Raw genomic sequence first — 15,588 nt, 5'->3', positions numbered from 1 at the left:
CATCGCTGCTGCTCCTCTCTTCAGCCTCCGTCTCAAACACTTGGTTTTAGCTCCTGTCTCTTTAAGACCCTCCTGCTCTGATTGGTCGGCTTCCATCAGAAGGTTTTAAGTTAAGTTTGGCTGGGATCATGGACGTGTAACAGTTGAGCTGCGTTGAAGAGTCACTGATGCTGTGTCTGACCTGGGAGAGAGGCGGGGCTAACAGTCACACAGGACCCGCCCACACAGGACCCGCCCCTCACACTGACACACTGCAGTGAAGCTGAGACGAGAGAGAACTCGAGTCCAATAGTGGGAACAGAGTTTTTGTTGTGGTTTATAGTTGTGGTCGTAATTTATGTTTTGTTTACTGAGGATATTTTAATTTATTAAATTTAAGTCAAAGTCAGAATGAATATTCTTTAGAATTAAGTTCATTAATATTTGAAAGGATGAACTTATAGGATTATGCTCTATTATCATAACCGTGGTTCACAATGACAACAATATTATTTATCTCAATTATTTCCGGGACAAATTATAACGTCCAACAATTTGTTCAGTTTGTTGAGATTCTGGCTGTAAGGACATGAAGAGCCCACTAGGGGCAGTGCAGCGAGTACTTCAACCACACGAAGAAGACATTTAACAATGGTGGAACTTTTTGAGGAGAAACTTTAAGAGTTAGTGAGTTTGACTTTCGTCTTTTACAATATCTATGATTTTGCTTCTTTCTCTTGAGGAACACCATCGACATATTTGTTGTCAGACGCTCTTGACTCGGTGCTGCCCCCTAGTGGATGTAATGCCAACATAAGGGTTACAATGAGGTATGACTGCTTCGTTTCAAACGGACAAATCACTTTTCGTAAAGTAAATGATCATTTTACACGAGAAGAATCTTCCAATCTCGGTTTCCAGTTTGTTTTGACTCTTGATGATTTCGTGACTTAATGAAATCATTTGATGAGCGAAGCAGCTTTTTGCAGCTGAACGTCACCTGATGCTCCTCCACTGTAAGAAATACAACCGGTGAAACCAAGAAGTGTGGAAGACGAACTTTACTTTCCTGATCCTGACCAACGTTTGATCCACTTCCTGTTAACTTTGCACTTTATATTTTGACAGTGACACAAGGTCAAAGATCAAAGTGTTACGACCTCAGTGTTGCTGAACTATTATATATGAAAGAGATATTCAGAAAAAAATGACAATTGAAACAGTCTGTGATTTAAAAGAGAAGCAATAAGTACATAAACACAACGAGTGACTTTATATAAAGATGATCAGTAACTGTATATAAAGATGATCAGTGACTTTATATAAAGATGATCAGTAACTGTATATAAAGATGATCAGTGACTGTATATAAAGATGATCAGTGACTGTATATAAAGATGATCAGTAACTGTATATAAAGATGATCAGTGACTTTATATAAAGATGATCTGTGATGTTAAAGAATTAAACAAGAAACTAAACAAAATCCAAACATTAGATTTTAATGTTAAACCAACTGAAGCAGAACAGAGACGAGTTAAATAAAGTAAGTTTCATTCAGTGTTTGTAGAAATTAAATCTCACATCATCATAATTAACGGTTCTGGATCATTAGAAACATGTTTTTGGTAAATCAGCCCCATAAAGGAATATTTTAATAATTTCATTACATTCTTGGTGAAACTAGTTGATCCTGTAAAAGAAGTTTTAAATTCGTAATAATAAATACAAAATGAAATCATTTAAAGATAGAGACTTTGTAGTTTCAGTCTTTGGGACATATGCTCAAATTGTTTCCTTTGATTTCAATGTTCAATAAAATAAAAATTCGATGTTGAAAAAAGACACAATATTACAAAATGGACCCAAAAGCATTTCTCATTTCCTTTGAGGATATCTGGACGTCAGAGGAAAAACCACTGGAGCAAATTGAGGAGAAGTAATAATGTGCAGACGTCCGTCTCATTGGAAGCCCTGACGTCTCTGAGCGAGTCCAGAGGACGGCCCCTCGCCGCTCGTCTCGCCGCTCGTCTCATGGAGGACTCGTCCCCGGGAGGACTCGTCCCCGGGAGGTTCACGCCAGGCTCCTCTGCCGCGGTTTGATCCTCAGATACAGCTGGGAAACAAAAAGAGTTTGTGGTTAAGATAAAGTTAATTCGAGTAACTTCTTATATCAGACTGTTGAGTCACAGGATCCTCAGAGCTGCTTCCAGCCTGATTAGATGGAGATGAGATTTAGCAACAACTACCAGGGTTGACGGTTCAATTCCCTGTGGAGTTTAACAAAGAGAGCAGAAGTTCAGTCTCGTCCTCCGATACGTGAAGGAGGAGAAGGTCTGAAGAGGATGATCCACATTCATCTCCTTTAAATTCTGCCGTGTAACCTTTGACTCAGTTCTGCCTGTCACACAAACGGTTAAAGAAGTTGAGGCCAACACGGAAGTGTCTGAAAGCTGCATTCTCTCAGATGACCAGTAGAGGGCATGGTTCTCTAGAGAGGCAGCTGTGTAACTGGGTCAGAACACACAAGACTTCATTCAGGCTGTTGTCCCTAAAGTCTCCAGAGGAGGAGCCAGAGCTTCAGCATCAAGCTCCTCTCCTGTGGAATCATCTCAGCTCCAGTTGTGGAGACTCCCTCTTTACGTTGAGGATTCAAACCTTCCTTTAGGATCAAGCTTCTCGTTAGAGCTGGTCCAGGTTCGTCTTAGACCTGATCTCAGTTCTGCTGCTGTAGGTCTAAGAGATTTACACATTTAAGTCTCATCAACACATGTTACTGACGTGACTTCTTCACCAGAGTCCTGCTGCTCCATCGCTTGTAGATCCAGGATCAAAGCTGCAGCCACATGGTGGATCCTGATCATGGACCATAGATCCTGATGGTGGATCCTGATCATGGACCATAGATACTGATGGTGGATCCTCATCATGGACCATAGATCCTGATGGTGGATCCTCATCATGGAGCATAGATCCTGATGGTGGATCACAGACTGTGATCATGGACCATAGATCCTGATGGTGGATCCTGATCATGGACCATAGATCCTGATAGTGGATCCTCATCATGGACCATAGATCCTGATGGTGGATCACAGACTGTGATCATGGACCATAGATCCTGATGGTGGATCCTGATCATGGACCATAGATCCTGATAGTGGATCCTCATCATGGACCATAGATCCTGATGGTGGATCCTGATCATGGACCATAGATCCTGATGGTGGATCCTGATCATGGACCATAGATCCTGATGGTGGATCATCATCATGGACCATAGATCCTGATGGTGGATCCTCATCATGGACCATAGATCCTGATGGTGGATCCTCATCATGGACCATAGATCCTGATGGTGGATCCTGATCATGGGCAATAGATCCTGATGGTGGATCCTGATCATGGACCATAGATCCTGATGGTGGATCCTCATCATGGACCATAGATCCTGATGGTGGATCCTGATCATGGACCATAGATCCTGATAGTGGATCCTCATCATGGACCATAGATCCTGATGGTGGATCCTCATCATGGACCATAGATCCTGATGGTGGATCACAGACTGTGATCATGGACCATAGATCCTGATGGTGGATCCTCATCATGGACCATAGATCCTGATGGTGGATCACAGACTGTGATCATGGACCATAGATCCTGATGGTGGATCCTCATCATGGACCATAGATCCTGATGGTGGATCCTCATCATGGACCATAGATCCTGATGGTGGATCACAGACTGTGATCATGGACCATAGATCCTGATGGTGGATCCTCATCATGGACCATAGATCCTGATGGTGGATCACAGACTGTGATCATGGACCATAGATCCTGATGGTGGATCCTCATCATGGACCATAGATCCTGATGGTGGATCCTCATCATGGACCATAGATCCTGATGGTGGATCACAGACTGTGATCATGGACCATAGATCCTGATGGTGGATCCTCATCATGGACCATAGATCCTGTTGGTGGATCCTCATCATGGACCATAGATCCTGATGGTGGATCACAGACTGTGATCATGGACCATAGATCCTGATGGTGGATCCTCATCATGGACCATAGATCCTGATGGTGGATCACAGACTGTGATCATGGACCATAGATCCTGATGGTGGATCCTCATCATGGACCATAGATCCTGATGGTGGATCACAGACTGTGATCATGGACCATAGATCCTGATGGTGGATCCTCACCATGGACCATAGATCCTGATGGTGGATCCTGATCATGGACCATAGATCCTGATGGTGGATCCTGATCATGGAGCATAGATCCTGATGGTGGATCCTCATCATGGACCATAGATCCTGATGGTGGATCCTGATCATGGACCATAGATCCTGATGGTGGATCCTGATCATGGGCCATAGATCCTGATGGTGGATCCTGATCATGGACCATAGATCCTGATGGTGGATCCTCATCATGGAGCATAGATCCTGATGGTGGATCCTGATCATGGACCATAGATCCTGATGGTGGATCCTCATCATGGAGCATAGATCCTGATGGTGGATCCTCATCATGGAGCATAGATCCTGATGGTGGATCCTCATCATGGACCATAGATCCTGATGGTGGATCACAGACTGTGATCATGGACCATAGATCCTGATGGTGGATCCTCATCATGGACCATAGATCCTGATGGTGGATCACAGACTGTGATCATGGACCATAGATCCTGATGGTGGATCCTCATCATGGACCATAGATCCTGATGGTGGATCCTCATCATGGACCATAGATCCTGATGGTGGATCACAGACTGTGATCATGGACCATAGATCCTGATGGTGGATCCTCATCATGGACCATAGATCCTGATGGTGGATCACAGACTGTGATCATGGACCATAGATCCTGATGGTGGATCCTCATCATGGACCATAGATCCTGATGGTGGATCCTCATCATGGACCATAGATCCTGATGGTGGATCACAGACTGTGATCATGGACCATAGATCCTGATGGTGGATCCTCATCATGGACCATAGATCCTGATGGTGGATCACAGACTGTGATCATGGACCATAGATCCTGATGGTGGATCCTCATCATGGACCATAGATCCTGATGGTGGATCCTCATCATGGACCATAGATCCTGATGGTGGATCACAGACTGTGATCATGGACCATAGATCCTGATGGTGGATCCTCATCATGGACCATAGATCCTGATGGTGGATCACAGACTGTGATCATGGACCATAGATCCTGATGGTGGATCCTCATCATGGACCATAGATCCTGATGGTGGATCACAGACTGTGATCATGGAGCATAGATCCTGATGGTGGATCCTCATCATGGAGCATAGATCCTGATGGTGGATCCTGATCATGGACCATAGATCCTGATGGTGGATCCTGATCATGGAGCATAGATCCTGATGGTGGATCCTCATCATGGACCATAGATCCTGATGGTGGATCCTGATCATGGACCATAGATCAAGTAGACCAAGTAGACATCTTAGATATTCATACCCAGTACAAACACTTGCAACACTGATGAATCTCTAGATTTGTGTTGGACTCTCTCTACTCTCTATGTTTGTGATCTTGTTGTTGTTGCTCTGTTACACACATTTGATGAACTGATTGATTTTTACCAAGTGTCTCTATCAGCGGTGTGAAGACAAACTGAGTGGCCTCACCCCCAGGAGGTTGCGGGGGATGTAGCCCTCGCCGTCGCCACATCGCGCCCACCACCAGTCCGTCTCCAGCTCGTCCTCCCGTCTCAGCACCGTCATGCAGTCGCCCTCCATGAAGCCCAGCTCGTCGCCACTCTGAGGCTCGTAGTCCCACAGGGCGTACACCACGCCGCGGTTCATCACGCCCATCTTCTCCTGAACGCCTGCCACGACAGAGAAGGTCAGTGTAACTGTGACAAACAGTGAGACACAATTAAAAGCTCCTGAAGGACCTGAAGGACCCTGAAGAACATGAAGGTCATGAAGGACCCTGAAGGACCTGAAGGACCTGAAGGACCCTGAAGGACCTGAAGGACCTGAAGGAGCCTGAAGGACCCTGAAGGACCTGAAGGAGCCTGAAGGACCTGAAGGACCTGAAGGACCCTGAAGGACCTGAAGAACCCGAAGGACCTGAAGGACCCTGAAGGACCTGAAGGACTCTGAAGGACCTGAAGGACCTGAAGGAGCCTGAAGGACCCTGAATGACCCTGAAGGAGCCTGAAGGACCTGAAGGAGCCTGAAGGACCCTGAAGGACCCTGAAGGACATGAAGGACATGAAGGACCCTGAAGGAGCCTGAAGGACCCTGAAGGAGCCTGAAGGACCTGAAGGACCCTGAATGACCTGAATGACCTGAAGGAGCCTGAAGGACCTGAAGGACCTGAAGGACCTGAAGGAGCCTGAAGGACCCTGAATGACCCTGAAGGAGCCTGAAGGACCCTGAAGGAGCCTGAAGGACCTGAAGGAGCCTGAAGGACCCTGAAGGACCTGAAGGAGCCTGAAGGACCTGAAGGACCCTGAAGGACACTGAAGGACCTGAAAGACCCTGAAGGACCCGGAAGGACCTGAAGGAGCCTGAAGGAGCCTGAAGGACACTGAAGGACCTGAAGGAGCCTGAAGGAGCCTGAAGGACCCTGAAGGATCCTGAAGGAGCCTGAAGGAGCCTGAAGGACCCTAAAGGATCCTGAAGGATCCTGAAGGAGCCTGAAGGAGCCTGAAGGACCTGAAGGACCCTGAAGGATCCTGAAGGCGCTTTGTATCTACCCCATTAGCTTGATGGGACCCCTGGAACTCCAAACTTTCCCTGTTATGGGACTAATAAATCTTATCTTATGGATCCAGGATCAGGACAAACTCCTCACGGACTCTGGAAGCTCCGTGTCGTCTCAGCTGAGAACCTCTGGTATCGCCTCAGTTGACCCGTGTGGGAACCAACATTCACACCCCATCACAGACCTGAGCTTCTGTTTCCTGTGAACATGCAACGTGATGGTTTCTCACCATAGAGGAACTGGGAGCACTGCGCGTAGCCGTCCTCCATCTCCTCACATTTGTCGGCAGCTGTTTGCAAGTCGCTGTAAGTGGCGGCGAACACGGCGGCGCCCGACTCCACCAGGAACTTACAGACCTGAACGTTGTTACACGAGGCGGCGCAGTGCAGCGGCGTCCTGGAGGAGCAAGGTGAGAAGACTCAACTGGTTACCACAGCTTCCATCAGCAGACCTGCACCGTGGCGTTGACTCACCAGCCGTCGCTGTCGGCAGCGTTGACGTTGACGCCGAACTGAACCAGGAAGGTGACGATGTCCGTGTGTCCGGCGCAGACGGCGTTGTGCAGCGCGGTGATGCCCTCGTCGTTGGCCGAGCTCGGGTCGTCCACCTGCAGACACCGAGCAGCTCAGAGCAGCTTCTACTCATCTCCTCCACGGGTTCGTTTAGCAACAAATATGTTAAAAAACAATGCTGCTTTTACATATAGATTTCATATAGATAGTTTCCTCTAAATAAGAGCGATATGATGATTGTCACTTATTCATTAAATATAAGACATTTGGTTTGTGGTCATTTCAGTGACCGAGCGCCTGAGGACTCACGTGGAAGATGACCCTCTGCACGAGGTCGAACTCGCCCTCCAGAGAACAGTCCAGCAGCAGAGCCAGAGCGCTGAACTTCACCCGCAGCGTGGGATCCGTCCGCTGGGATCCCACTCTCCTGAGGATAGACCTCTTACCCTGAGAGAGAGAGAGAGAGAGAGAGGGAGGAGAGAGGAACAGGAACTGACCCTTTAATAATAATAATAATAATACTCTTTATTTGTGCAGCACCTTTCTTACAAGAAAAGTAGCGTTACAAACAATGTGTAAGTGTGAGATCGACATGAAGTCTGAAGAGAAACGTCTGAACGAGCTTCTCTGATGTTCTTTGGTTTGTTGGAACCTCTGCTGCAGATGTTCTCAGGGTTCTAGAGGGAACACGGTTCTCCGGAGAGGAAGTTGTGTAACTGGGTCAGAACCTTGTGTGTGAGGAGCAGAACCTTAAAGTCCAACCGGTGTGGAACCAGCAGAGCAGCTGGACCGTGTTCTCTGCTCTGGTTCTGAACGAGTCTGTTTCTATTGGACGATCGGATGAATCCATCGTGAGGAGATGAAACTGAATCAGCTTCTGTCTGATTCATAAACACTCAAATCTTTAATCAGTTTCTCAGGTGTTTTTTCTGATTATTACTCGTCCATGTGTTTGTTGCTGTGAAGACGTTTAGATGGAGCCGAACTTTAACCCTTTATTATCATAATATAATTATATGTAATTATCATAATAAGACAACAATTAGTCTGGTTGATTATTGGAGTTGATCAGATGTTGTGGAACAGAGACGCTCACCGGTGGAACTGGGACCTGACCCGTGACCTCCGGCGCCTGCAGGTCGCCACAGCTGGGGTACGGTGGGGGGGGGTACGGGGGGAACTCCTCTGGAAAGTGGGCGTGGTGGACTGAGGACGGACGCACCTCCTCCTCCTTGTCCTCCAGGGCGGGGTCGGGAATGGGTGAGCGGGGGGGCAGAGGGGGTGGAGTCAGGGAGTCCTCAGGGCTGTCAGCGAGTGATTGGTTGAAGCTCGACCCAGTGTTGTCCTCGACCTCCGGCCCGCCCCCCCGGTGGTCGTGTCCCCCAGGCTGAAGACATGTCTCCGCTGGACTGACTGTCTCCATGGGGATGGTTTCCATGGCAGCCAGGGTGGTCTTCTGGTAGAGCAGCTTCTGGATGTTGGGTCCGGCCGGGCCCTCGGGCTCCGTGATGGAGCTGCGTTTCTTCAGGGGCCGCGGTGCGTGGTGCAGCCGGCGGCGCAGCGCCTCCAGGTCCGCGTCGCTGGGGCTCCTGTGAGGGTGGGACAGGAAGGGGAGGAGCTTGGTGGGGCTGAGCGGTCGAGGCGTGGCTCCTTCTGCCGTCTCGCCACCGACCCCGTCGCCGTTACCCGGACAACCAGCCTCGCTCCCGTCAGACACACAGGCCCCAGGAGGGTCTGAGGAGACAGACTGCTGCCCCCCGGTGGCGGGGAGGAGCGGCTTCCCGTACACTGAAGTGAGAGAGAGACACTGAGGTCAGAACAAAACCAACAAGGAATGTGAAAAACCAAACCTCTCTCCCCGATGGAGTGAGTGCCTCACCGCGGGGCTGGCTGCGGGGGGGCAGGGCGCCCGGCAGGAAGCGCTTTCCCACGGACGCCTGCCTGGTGTACATGGAGTAGATGGACGCCGCCGCCAGCGTCTGAGGCTTCTGCAGCACAGGAGCATCTGAGGGGTCCGGGGTGAAAGGTCGGACGGCCGCGGCCGGAGGGCGTTCCTCTCTGCCGGGCAGAGGGAGAGTGCTGCAGTGGCTGGAGAGGGCTCCGCCCACCGGCCGCGCCTTACCAGGGAAGGTCCCGGTGCTGTAGGGGGGCCGGGAGGAGGGGGGGGGGCCGGACGCAGAGAGCAGGGTGGGCTTAACGGGAACAGGAGGTGGCGCTGTCCCCTGGGACAAACATCTCCCTGAAGCCTGGAGGAGAAATACAGAGCAGCTCATTGGACTGATGAAGGTTGATGAAGACTTTCATTACTGAAAAAGGCTTTTGTCACATCTGTGTATTCAAGACTTCTGAGAAAGCAGAACAATCCTAGAGAGCTGGGGGGCGGGGGGGTTAGGGTCCTGTGACAGAATGGACATGAACACAACTCTGTTCCCCGGATCTATATTTTACATTTAAAAAAAACACAACTGTGTGTAGTATATATAGCATTATCTCTACTCTTTCTAATATTAATATTCATAATTTTATTCTTGCGCTGCTACTTTCTTGAGCTCCTGTTCTTTGTGAATTTCTTCTCTGAAGGATAAAAAAGTCAGATCTTATCTGATCAGTCGTACCTGATTGTCCCTGAGCAGGGTGTCAGGGCTGTGATTGGTCCGTGACGGGACAGGAGGCGGGATGTCGGGGGTCTCTCCACCTACCGGAAAGAAAACCTTCATCATAACACAGACGTCTTCTTCTCTGTCGGAGGTTTAGAAACATCAACCAGACAACCGTCCGACAGGAAGACGCTTTAAAACGTCTCTGCTTGTTTCTGAAGTGAGAATTTAAACATTTAAACTATTGGAATTGATAACATCCTTCTGGTTATCGTTTGCTTCCACCAACCAATCAGAATGCAGAACATAGAGTCTCCTTTTATGGCCTTGAATCCTCTGGATGTAAAAGGATGAATATAAAACACTAAATATGTAGTTTTTCTGACATTTGTATGAATTAATATAAACTTGTCAACAGAGAAGAAAATATTTGTGGTGATTTTGGAGGCTGCAGAAACTGACCTGAGTTGCAGTAGCTGAGCCTGGACACACGAGGCAGTGTGGAGGCGTGGCTTATTTGAGAGGAACTGAAACCTGCAACAAGCAGAAGAAGATTAAATCCAGAAAACAGGAAGTGCCAGCTGAGGAGCTGCGGATGAAAACAAACTGATGTTAAAGTAACTCATCAAACGGAACCTGCGGCCGGTTTGACGGGTCTGGGCGGCGGCTTCAGGGACGAGTCGGGTATGGGCGGCGGCTTCAGGGACGAGTGGGGTACGGGCAGGGTTGCTGTGCCGTCCGGGTACGCTGGCTTCACCGGAGGCTCCTGGCGAGCCGGCACCGGAGGCCCCTGGGAGCCTGCTGCGGAGGACGACTGAATGTACGGCCCCACTGCCGCCACTCTGGAGCCCACGCCATGCTGAGGGGCGGGGCCTTCTGACGCCACCTGCGGGAACCAACAGATTTGAGTGCTGCAGGGTTTTGGGCTGGACTTGAGTTTGATGTAAAACCAGGAGATGAATGAAGTAGTGCTGGAACCAGAACTACAGGAACAACATGGTGGAGGGTAGAACGCTCACGTACATTTTTATAAAAAACAAATACAATTGCTTTAGGAAAGTGATATCTTTCAGAGAGGTCATCCTGAATCTCTTCTTACTGGCAGGTTCTGCTTCTGCTGCAGGGCGGCCTTCTTCTTCCACAGCCGCTGCCGGAGCTCGGCCAGCCGGCGGTCCATGGACGCCACCTCCAGGTTCCTCTTGTTCAGGCCGTCGCTCTGCTGCTGCAGACGCGAGCTCTGCTCCTGGTTCAGCTTGTTCCTCAGCTGAGGAGGACGAAGACATCGGATCAGTGGAGGGGACGCACACAGGGAGAGGAAGAAGCAGCTCATACTCACACCAGTTAGCCTAGCCTGCTAGTTAGCCTAGCCTGCCTGCTAGGCTAAGGTTAGCCACACTCACTAGTCGTTTTGTATTTAGCAAAATGATAATGTGTTTGACATGTTCACCAGAAGAGTCCGTGAGAACTTCTTACAATGAAAGAAAAAATCTGGTATAAAGTTGAATTTTCCATTGGATGGTAAATTAATATATTATCATTTTATTCATATTAAATTTGAAATCCTAGTATCGACCAATAACTTGCATGTGAAGTGTTTCGGGAACATTTGTAAATTACAGTGTGGACTGAATAAAGAACACTGCACACAGTGCAGCAGTGATCTCGACCAATCAGGAGCCAGTCTGAGCTGTCAATCATCACCTGTTTGTAGATCCTCAAACTGATTCAAACCAAACGGATCAACGTCACCAATCATCAGAGAGATGGTCCACGTCTCCTCTGATGGAGACACTCTGGCTTTAGAGACGCCGTCCATCTTTATTTACAGTCTGTGGGTTTATATAGTCTCGGAATTATTTCCACCTGGTGGCCGAGAGTGGAACAGCAGATCTTCCTTGACAGTTCACTTTAAGAAGCCGTTATATCGGCTGAGGGTTAGCAGACCGGTGTGTGAGCGTTTCAGGGCAACTGTAAATTGTAGCTACAGAAATAAATAATGATAATAATTAATAACTCTGGTTACTAGACCCCCCCGAGTCACTGCAAATCAGTCACACAGCGTCACACAGGTAACCTCCCAACCAAGGAGAAACGTGTTGCAGCAGCCGTGGTGAGCTCTGACCTGCAGCTCTTTACAGAGCAGCTCCAGCTCCACAGTGGAGGAGGGCGTGTTGTGGTGGTGAGGAGGAGGAGGAGGAGGAGGTGGCTCCACCCGAGGGCTCCTCAGCACCTCCAGCTGGTCGCTGAGCTCCTCAAGCCTCGCCACGGCAACCAGCAGCTCCCTCTGCTTCTGCTGGAACAGACCAGTCATCTGCTCGATCTCCTCCACTGCATCACAGACACAGACACATTCAGAACAACAAGCAGCAGCTTTAAGACAGACGCAGACGCAGACACAGACGCAGACGCAGACGCAGACACAGACACAGACGCAGACGCAGATGCAGACGCTGATGCAGATGCAGATGCAGACGCAGATGCAGACACAGATGCATACAGAGACGCAGACAGAGACGCAGACGCAGACGCAGATGCAGATGCAGATGCAGATGCAGATGCAGATGCAGATGCAGATGCAGATGCAGACAGAGACGCTGACGGAGACGCAGAAGCTGACACAAACACTGACACTGACTCAAATGCAAACGCAGACACTGACGCTGACGCTGAAGCAGACGCAGACGCTGACGGAGACACAGACGCTGACGGAGACGCAGAAGCTGACGGAGACGCAGAAGCTGACGGAGACGCAGAAGCTGACGCAGACGCTGACGGAGACGCAGAAGCTGACGCAGACGCAATCGCTGAGGCAGACGCTGAGGCAGACACTGACACTGACGCAGACGCTGACGGAGACGCAGACGCTGACGGAGACGCAGAAGCTGACGCAGATGCTGACGGAGACGCAGACGCTGACGCTGACGCAGACACTGACGCTGATGGAGACGCAGACGCTGACGGAGACGCAGAAGCTGACGCAGACGCTGACGCTGACGCAGACGCAGACACTGATGCTGATGGAGACGCAGACGCTGACGGAGACGCAGAAGCTGACACTGACGCTGATGGAGACGCAGAAGCTGACGCAGACGCTGACGCAGACGCAGACACTGATGCTGATGGAGACGCAGACGCTGACGGAGACGCAGAAGCTGACACTGACGCTGATGGAGACGCAGACGCTGACACAGACAAAGTCGCAGACGCTGATGGAGACGCAGACGCAGGCGCTGACGCAGGCGCTGACGCAGACGCAGACACTGATGCAGAAACAGACAGAGACACAGACACTGACACTGACACAGACGCTGACCCAGTTTACTGTTGCTGAGGCGTTTCTGCTCCACTTGGCCCCTGAGGGCCCGGACCCGCCTCAGCTTGGCCTCCTGGTTCTGTGCGTTCTCTCGGAGCTGTTGCAGTCGCTCCTGTTCAGACGCCTCCTGCTGCTGCTGCTGCTGCTCCTGCAGCTTCAGGAAGCGCAGCCGCTGCTCCTGCAACAGACAACCGGGGTCATGAGGAGGAGAAGAAGGAGGAGAAGGAGGAGAAGGAGGAGAAGGAGGAGAAGGAGGCGCTGAGGTGAATCACACGTTCACACGTGGACTGAAGGACGTTTGTTGATAAAACCATTTTAAACCAAACAAGCAGGTAAATGTGTTATGTTTTATTTCCCAGTAAAAGTAACGAGTTTGAGAAGAGTCGTTGTGTTCATGTGTTAATAAATCATAACAACTTAGAAACTTGTGGTTTTGGACGTTCACATCATAATGATTAGAGCTGATTGTTGATTGGTTGAGAAGCATTTGGAGATGTCCTGTTTATTAGGGCACCTGACAGCAGCATTAGCAGCAGTGTGTGTTCCTGTGTGGGAGCAGTGTGTGTCTGTGTGGGAGCAGTGTGTGTCTGTGTGGGAGCAGTGTGTGTCTGTGTGGGAGCAGTGTGTGTCTGTGTGGGAGCAGTGTGTGTCCCTGTGTGGGAGCAGTGTGTGTCTGTGTGGGAGCAGTGTGTTACTGTGTGGGAGCAGTGTGTGTCTGTGTGGGAGCAGTGTGTGTCTGTGTGGGAGCAGTGTGTGTCTGTGTGGGAGCAGTGTGTGTTACTGTGTGTTCCTGTGTGTGTCTGTGTGGGAGCAGTGTGTTACTGTGTGGGAGCAGTGTGTGTCTGTGTGGGAGCAGTGTGTGTCTGTGTGGGAGCAGTGTGTGTCTGCGTGGGAGCAGTGTGTGTTACTGTGTGTTCCTGTGTGTGTCGTACCTTGGAAGCCAGCAGCTGCTGCTGTCGAGAGGCCAGATCCTGAAGTTCACTGAAGGTCACGTCCAGACGAGGAGCTGAAACCTGTACAACACGAGAACAGAATTGTTCACATCTGTTCTTATTTGATAAATTCCATGTCTTCGTAATTTGAAAGCATGTTTTTCCTAATTAGCCTCGTTAATGCACTGTCAATACTCATAAAGGTCCCGAGACTGCAGCACACACAGAAATCCAAGAAACTGAAAAGAACATTGAAGAAGGAAGACGCAGCACCGGCCTGAAACTCTAAACAGGTTATATTTCTTAAATATAGAAAGATATGAATGTTATTAACCCAATATATACAGTGTATAGGCAGGACACATTTTATGCAGTGTGAGAATATGTACAGTACAAAACTGTTATTTTATACAAGCATGTCAGGTGTCAGTGTAGATTCTGTTCTCACATAAGAACAAATCCCAGAGTAGAAAACCTCGGTGAAAGAATCTTCATAAAAACGTGTAAGATGTTTTTCTGAAGAAACGGTTGTGAATGAGTTCTTATGAGTCTCACCTCGTTCTCCTGACTTCTCTCTGCAGCAGCGTTCAGCTGGTTCCTCTTCAGCTTCGGGTCGGACGCTCTGGATCCATCTGGACACAAACACACACTTACAGCTGATGAACCTGTCCAGGGTCCCGGCCGGTTGTTGTTCCAACTAACACTCTATTACTCTATTATTATACCAACTATTACACTCGTTCATGAGAATGAGACAGAAAGAAATAAAGCTTCTACACACAGCTGAGATGTTTTAATGAACTCTGTAACACATGTTGTGTAGTGAGTGTGTGTGAAGCAGCAGGTTGTGCGACTCGTTCAAACAGGAACATGTGGGATCATCCAGGCGAGGGGCGGAGCCTGTAGAGCAGGAGGCGGAGCCTGTAGACCAGCAGGAGGCGGGACATGAGGTGTAAACTCTGCTGTGGACAGATCCGTGTTGTTGTTTCCAGCTCCTCCACAGGGGGGCGTCGGCCTCATCTCCAGAAGATCTGGAATCTCCTCGTGTTTCTTTGATATATATTATGAATCTATATTTGGTTGGGAGGGTTTGTGTTGAGGACATGATGCCTCACTGGCTTCCCCCCCCCAGCAGCTGGTGCTTCTCACCAGACTCAGGTCCCGGAGCTCTCTGGTGGTGGAGGAGGTACCGGACCTCCCCCCTCTGCCCCCCCCACGGCTGCAGCACCGCCATCATCTGCTCCGATTCTCCCACGACGCGCTCTGATTGGTCACAAACAAACAAGACGACGGATTAATGACTAAATTGTGATGTAACGGACTCGTGGGTCTGGGATCCCAGAGTTGGAACCTTAATCACAAGACTTGAAGTCTTTTACTGTAAAATAATAACAATGAAAGCTCTACAACGAAATGGCCACTAAATCCAAAATGGCGGGCCTCCTGTTGCGTTTTTCATAATGTTCCCTGAGGATTTTTT

At 49.4% G+C, this 15,588-nt stretch overlaps 1 protein-coding gene across 1 annotated transcript in view; it reads right to left on the bottom strand.

Moving 5' to 3' along the window:
• Nucleotides 1-1,499: 1,499 nt before the first annotated feature.
• Nucleotides 1,500-15,588, bottom strand: part of LOC132996228 (apoptosis-stimulating of p53 protein 2-like) — a 20,793-nt gene continuing 6,704 nt past the window's right edge. The window contains exons 3-18 of the mRNA XM_061066571.1: nucleotides 15,258-15,371; nucleotides 14,664-14,740; nucleotides 14,109-14,189; nucleotides 13,177-13,354; nucleotides 11,986-12,191; nucleotides 10,963-11,127; nucleotides 10,500-10,749; nucleotides 10,326-10,397; nucleotides 9,882-9,961; nucleotides 9,146-9,512; nucleotides 8,363-9,054; nucleotides 7,576-7,713; nucleotides 7,228-7,361; nucleotides 6,984-7,150; nucleotides 5,668-5,867; nucleotides 1,500-2,095 (exon numbers count right to left, since the gene is read on the bottom strand). Coding sequence (XP_060922554.1) covers nucleotides 2,054-2,095; nucleotides 5,668-5,867; nucleotides 6,984-7,150; nucleotides 7,228-7,361; nucleotides 7,576-7,713; nucleotides 8,363-9,054; nucleotides 9,146-9,512; nucleotides 9,882-9,961; nucleotides 10,326-10,397; nucleotides 10,500-10,749; nucleotides 10,963-11,127; nucleotides 11,986-12,191; nucleotides 13,177-13,354; nucleotides 14,109-14,189; nucleotides 14,664-14,740; nucleotides 15,258-15,371 — 2,963 coding nt within the window. The 3' untranslated portion in view covers nucleotides 1,500-2,053. The remainder of the gene's footprint in view (nucleotides 2,096-5,667; nucleotides 5,868-6,983; nucleotides 7,151-7,227; nucleotides 7,362-7,575; nucleotides 7,714-8,362; nucleotides 9,055-9,145; nucleotides 9,513-9,881; nucleotides 9,962-10,325; nucleotides 10,398-10,499; nucleotides 10,750-10,962; nucleotides 11,128-11,985; nucleotides 12,192-13,176; nucleotides 13,355-14,108; nucleotides 14,190-14,663; nucleotides 14,741-15,257; nucleotides 15,372-15,588) is intronic.

This window comes from Limanda limanda, chromosome 2, assembly GCF_963576545.1.
Source record: "Limanda limanda chromosome 2, fLimLim1.1, whole genome shotgun sequence".
Lineage (NCBI taxonomy): Eukaryota > Metazoa > Chordata > Actinopteri > Pleuronectiformes > Pleuronectidae > Limanda > Limanda limanda.
This window is presented reverse-complemented; position numbering and strand designations above follow the sequence as displayed.